Source organism: Phasianus colchicus, chromosome Z, assembly GCF_987193195.1.
Source record: "Phasianus colchicus chromosome Z, bPhaCol1.hap1.1, whole genome shotgun sequence".
NCBI lineage: Eukaryota > Metazoa > Chordata > Aves > Galliformes > Phasianidae > Phasianus > Phasianus colchicus.
Genome location: NC_143476.1, coordinates 88,753,559 through 88,760,013, shown reverse-complemented (window position 1 = coordinate 88,760,013; position 6,455 = coordinate 88,753,559). Strand labels below are relative to the sequence as shown.

The 6,455-nt window shown below is 39.2% G+C and overlaps 1 protein-coding gene across 1 annotated transcript; it reads right to left on the bottom strand.

The window, feature by feature from the left end:
* Window positions 1-1,010: 1,010 nt before the first annotated feature.
* On the bottom strand, window positions 1,011-2,017 carry LOC149913183 (uncharacterized). The gene has a single exon (XM_090132479.1). It carries the CDS (start codon window positions 2,015-2,017, stop codon window positions 1,163-1,165), a length of 855 nt encoding a protein of 284 aa, XP_089988605.1. The 3' UTR covers window positions 1,011-1,162.
* Between the last annotated feature and the right edge of the window lie 4,438 nt (window positions 2,018-6,455).

The following is a 6,455-nucleotide window of genomic DNA, read 5'->3' as shown; positions in this document are numbered from 1 at the left end:
CTGCTTTATCCTCTTTTCCAGTTTTAAGGTAAGGACGATTCCACACACACACACAGTAACACAAATTACTAAGGAAGCAATTAAAGAAAAAAAAAAAATTATTGAGTTCAGTTATAACTAGTACAATAGCAGGTTATTAATAGCATTCTTTATACTTTGACACTAGTAACAAGGTAAATAAATCACACTGCTTTCCCCCTAACTCCATCTGGCTTGAATGCTTAACTAGAAGAGTACATAAAGCAAACTTATCTGCTAAAGGTAGCAGGAGAGCAGCTAGCTAGCTGGTCACTGTTGTCTGTGAGGTAAACTTCTGGCTTCTCCTCTCAGCTAGCATGTTCCTGACAGAAATTATGAATGACTGTTTGCAACTACCTACTGTAAATAGCCTGGAATAAATCAGCATTTAATTCTTTTTCACTTACACTCTAATATTTTGGAAAAAAAAAGGAAGAGAAAAAGAAAAAGAAAGAGAAAGAGAAAAAGAAAGAGAGAGAGGAGAGGAGAGGAGAGGAGAGGAGAGGAGAGGAGAGGAGAGGAGAGGAGAGGAGAGGAGAGGAGAGGAGAGGAGAGGAGAGGAGAGGAGAGGAGAGGAGAGGAGAGGAGAGGAGAGGAGAGGAGAGGAGAGGAGAGGAGAGGAGAGGAGAGGAGAGGAGAGGAGAGGAGAGGAGAGGAGAGGAGAGGAGAGGAGAGGAGAGGAGAGGAGAGGAGAGGAGAGAGAGAAAAAACACTTTTTACCTGACCATCTAAAATATTTCCTCCTTTCAAGTTTGCTATGAGTCTGAAACCAACGTTGCTACTCTAACAGCATACATTTTCTCCCCTCGCAGTTTGCTTTGACGTAGTCATTTCCTCCCTTCTCACAGATTATACAGGCATGAGCAGGAAAGTCAGCATTAATTTTGGAAAATGACCTCTTTCAATTAGTTCTGTCTTTGCTTGCATTTTAAAGCACTGCGAATTGCTGAGTATGACTTCAAGAAACAAGAAACGCATTCAACCTCCAAGGCACACTCAAGTTCTTTCTGGTTGCTAATCTGGCCCTTATCCGGAGCTCACAATACTGACTGTGTGCTATCTGCTCATATTTGCACACTGCTGTGGAAGACTGTTTCTTTTCTGTTTTCACAGGATCTAAGAGCTGGCAATGCTTCTTGTGCTGTTAGCATAGCCAGTTCATCCCAGTGCCAGAACACATCCGCTTAAAGCTGGCCAGGTGCCTCTTCATCATCATCTGAAACTTCTTCTTGTCACATTTCAGAGGGAACATTTTGGAGTCTGGCTTGCAGCGCAGGGAAGGAAGCTGGCTGCTGCAGACAGTCTCCCAGGAAACAGCCCGTCTTGCCTTTAGAGGAGTGGCTGAATGCTTTCTGCACTCTGTGGTCTCTTGAAGTTCTCTAAAAGGGCTGGATGAGCTCCTTACGAGTGATGTGGTCTTCTTTCTTTGAGATGTGAGGAATTTAAGCTCTTCAGAGTCATGCTGGAAGAAAAGAGACTCTTTCCTTCTGGTATTGGGGCTCTCACCCAGTGTGAGAAATCCATAAGGGGTGGTGATTTTGGAGAGGTGGGGCAAAGAGAGGGCAGCTCTTGTTGCTGGGTCAGAATGATGTACTGCTCTCTCCAAGTCTCCGGGGAAAATTGGTTGCTCTGTTAAGCACAGGGTTCCTCTTCTATGCAGACTTTCTCCTTTACACAGTGCATCTTTTCTGATGTAGGATTCAGATTTGCTTCTAGTTGTCCTGCGCTTTTGAACAACTTCACCAGACATTTGTCTCTCTGGAGGATTCTCAGTGGTATCTTCCTCTGGTTCCTGTTGAAAGGCAATATGCTCTATGTCCAGAGAAGGGATGAAAAATTTAGGGATGCGATCAGGAGTCATGACAATGTTGAAAATGTCTGTGTTTTTCTGAGCCATTTTATCTGCAGAAGTTGGCTTGCTGATTTTGATGCTTGTCCAAGATAGCAAGCTTCCGATAGCACTTTTTATGGAGAGCTGGGATGCACCACCAGGCACCATTATTTCAGCCAGAAGTGCTTTCTTACAAAACACAGTGCTGTCTGCTGATTGAATTCGCACAGCACTGATTGCAGATGGGGAATTCATTCCTGCTTATAAAACAAAGCAAATGACGTCATCTGATAGCTAGATGTCATTGGCATGGTAACCAAAGATAAGAAGGGTTTTACTCTCCTACTTATATACTTACGGTCTGATTCATGCTGCACCATTACCCTAAATAATCTTAAACATTCAATTTAATTATTTTAAAATGCCAGGTTTGGTGCTAGTTCCCTAGCTATTTTCAGGAAGAAAAAAAAAAGGCTGTAAATGTACCTGCAACTTTCAGACTATTTGTACTGTGTTATCTGTGCTATTGCACAAAATAGATTTAAGCTTTTACTTTATGTGAAGGGTTGTGACAGTAAAATGATGTGAAAGTAGGTGTAAAAAGCATAGCTCACTTATGATTCCTTAGTTTAGCTTTCAGTAAATCGTACTATTTTGTGTAATTTACATTGATATTGTGAGGGAGAAGGGTAGCAATTGAGATATCAAAAAATTACTGGTCTAGTATATAGAAATGCATTCTAAGGGATCTCAAACTGCCTTTCATTGGTGTTTGTACGTGGTATTTAATGTGGAAAAAGTAGGTACCTGAGTGAATATTCACATTAAATATCTGTGATTAAAGGATAGACATCTGCTCGGATGCATAAAGAAGTTTGTAACTGCTGTGTCAGTTTCTACTGGTACTTGTTGTATTTCAGCACAAGAAAGATGCAGAGTTATTGGAGCGGTTCCAGAGGAGGGCCACTAAGATAATCAAAGGGCTGGAGCACCCCTCCTATGAAGAAAGGTAGAGGGAACTGGGCTCAGATAAGAGCTTGGAGCATATAAACAGGAGGGGGGGATGACTGTTTATGAGGGTGAATAGTGATAGGAAAAGGGGGAATGGTTTTAAACTGAGACAGGGGAGGTTTAGGCTAGATATTAGGATGAAGTTTTTCACTCAGAGGATGATGATACACTGGAACAAGTTGCCCAAGGATGTTGTGGATACCCCATCCCTGGAGGCATTCAAGGACAGGATGGATGTGCTCACTGTGGCAGCCAGTGGCCAACTCTGAAACAGGCTGACAAGTGATGGTGCAACAGTGAAGTCCATTTTCCAACCATTTTTAAATATCCTTTCTTGAATGCCACTCAACTCCTTCCCTACCTTCGTGCAAGTTGTTCTACGTCACTTTATATGTATGATTACCAGGAAATAACTAGAGAACATAAAAGAGTGAATGAACATCTCTGCAGGATGAGTAGTTCTAGGTTCTGTTTTTATTTATTATCCTTTAATGTTGGTGACATTTTGTGAGTCGGTGTTACTGAGCATGTTGAAAGCATAAAGCAAGATTCTCTGTGGTACAGAGTAAAGCATATAAAATGCATTTCAATTTATTTTATTTTATACAGTATATATATATATATATTTTTCTATTAATGTTCCTGCAGTTCTTATTTGAATTTGCTGTGGTCTTGGACTAAAATTCAGTATTCATAATTAAAATACACACTAGTGGTTATTCAGAAAGGCCATGAGTTTTCTTGAATTCAGTTGCCTATATGCTTTTTTCCTGACACTGCCTACAGATTTTGGGTCACGCTGGTTCCAGGTTACGTGACAGTATCTATTGACTTTGGCTTGTTGAAGATAGAAACTGACAGGGTGGCACTCTGGGTCCGATGGATAGTCTGTTTATCTCAGTAACATAATCTTTTCAAGGAGGGAATTCTTATGTAAAAATTACTTGTCTTTACATACATTAGGCACAAAAGTATTGCAGATTCATAGAGATAAGGAAATAGAAATGAAATGAAAAATATATATATATTGATTTAAGTTTGCTTATTTTTGACTTGAAAAAGTCAGCAATATTCAATTAATGGAGCAAGGATAACAAAAACTAACTACTTAAAATATACACATAAATAAATAAGCTTAATCTTGAAATATTATATAAATCTAATTTTTATATATATGTATATAGAATCTTAGAATCATAGAATCACAAGGTTGGAAAGGACCTGCAATGTTGTCTAGTCCAACTGTCCTTCCACTGTCTTTGCTACCATAAGCCTCTAAGCCATAACTCGTAGCTCCTCATCCAGACACCTCCCACTGCCAGGGACGGCGACTTCACCACCTCCCTGGGCAGGCCATTCCAGTGTCTGACTATTCTCTGAGAGAAAAAGTTCTTCCTCAAGTCCAACCTAAACCTCCTCTGGTACAACTTGTGGCCATTTCCCTGGGTTCTGTTTGTTGCCTGGGAGAAGAGGCTAAACCCCTCTTCACCACAACCTCCCTTCAGGAAGTTGTAGAGTGCGATGAGGTCTCCCCTGAGTCTCCTCTTCTCCAAACTAAACAATCCCAGCTCCGTCAGCTGCTCCACATAAGACTTGTGCTCCAGATCCCTCACCAGTTTCATTGCCCTTCTCTGGATATGTTCTGGGGCTTCAATGTCCTTCTTGTAGTGAGCTACCCAAAACTGAACACAGCACTCGAGGTGGGGCCTCACCAGTGCTGAGTACAGAGGGATGATTACCTCCCTGCTCCTGCTGGCCACACTATTTCTAATACAGGCCAAGATGCCATTGGCTCTCTTGGCCACCTGGGCACACTGTCAGTTCATGTTCAGCCGAGCATCAACCAACACTCCCAGGTCCCTTTCCTCCTCACAATCATCCAGCCTCTCATCCCCAAGCCTATAACGCTGCATGAGGCACAGATCTGCGGATCCCTCTGCCCCACTAGACACAGAATTGGGCTGAACCAGCCCATAAACAAAACAAAAAATAATGTTTCCTGATCTTTTTTTTTTTTCTTTTGTCCCCATTATATTATCATTAAAAAACATAACTCATTTTTCCTTTCATTTCCTTGCCTCGCCTTGCCTGCCTTTCCCCTCCCCTCCCCTCCTCTGTTCCTTTCTTTTCTTTTCTTTTCTTTTCTTTTCTTTTCTTTTCTTTTCTTTTCTTTTCTTTTCTTTTCTTTTCTTTTCTTTTCTTTTCTTTTCTTTTCTTTTCTTTTCTTTTCTTTTCTTTTCTTTTCTTTTCTTTTCTTTTCTTTTCTTTCTCTTCTCTTCTCTTCTCTTCTCTTCTCTTCTCTTCTCTTCTCTTCTCTTCTCTTCTCTTCTCTTCTCTTCTCTTCTCTTCTCTTCTCTTCTCTTCTCTTCTCTTCTCTTCTCTTTTTCTTTTTCTTTTCTTTTTCTTTTTCTTTTTCTTTTTCTTTTTCTTTTTCTTTTTCTTTTTCTTTTTCTTTTTCTTTTTCTTTTTCTTTTTCTTTTTCTTTTTCTTTTTCTTTTTCTTTTTCTTTTTCTTTTTCTTTTTCTTTTTTTTTCTTTCTTTTTCTTTTTCTTTTTCTTTTTCTTTTTTTTCCTTCTAATGTAATCAGCAGCTCTTCAACATCTTTACCCTGCTGGAAAAGAAAATGCAGAAATTTGGATATCTTATATAATATTTTGTCTAAATAACTCAACTCTTAAAGTCTAATTTTGTAGACTTTTCACAGAATAAAACTTTTATCTCTGAAAGTTACACAGTCAGAAAATGGTTCTACCTTCCATCTTTTCTGTAGAGAAGGCATATTTCTTGTGTCTACAATAGCTGGAATACTCAGTAATTGCAATGAGCTTTTCATCTTTGACATGCATTGAAACTATTAAGTAATTAATTATCACATCCCATATGGGTAAGCAGTCATTTTCTCTGTAATGTTTGTGAATGTCTTCACAAAGAGAAGAGAATGTAAACTGCTAGTGCCCACACAGAGAAAATAATAATAATAATAATAAATTAAGGAAAAAAAAAAAAAAAAAAAAAAAGAAGCAGCAGCAGCACTTTTTTCAGTGTGCAAAACTACTTCTGTCTATGACTGGTCTTCTGTTACTTTTTGGCCCATATCTTCACTTTGTTCACCCCTGTTCTACACTGGTGAAAATGCACAACTATTGGTGACTGTTGAAAAACAGTATTTTGTAGCTAAAATTTGTCCTTTCCAGTAATATTACTGTGCTTTTGTATCTGTTGCAGTTTCCATGGAAAGAAACAGGAGGCATTACTTTCAGGGCAAGCAATGTAGTCTATTCCAACATATTTCTATTGTTAAATACATGGGAAAGCTAGGGTTCAGATTTTGGGAGATATCAGGATAAGACTGAAGAGCATAAAGTTGTTAAAGAAACGGAAAATAAACCCTTAACTGGCAAGCTTTTATTCTCTAACAGCTCTGAGTTATTAACATCACAGAACAGAATGAAATGAAATCTTGGGAGCTGAAATGAATTATTTAGGAAAGGTACTGTCTGTCTGCAGTCTCCTGGCTGCTAAGTAGCCCATTGAAAATGAGCGAAAATGACTGAGAGGAGCCTAAGAAAAGTTGTTGAAATAGCACTTTCACACA

Coding starts and splice junctions, on each gene's coding strand:
- LOC149913183 (XM_090132479.1), bottom strand. CDS start 2,017: ATGGTGCCTGGTGGTGCATCCCAGCTCTCCATAAAAAGTGCTATCGGA.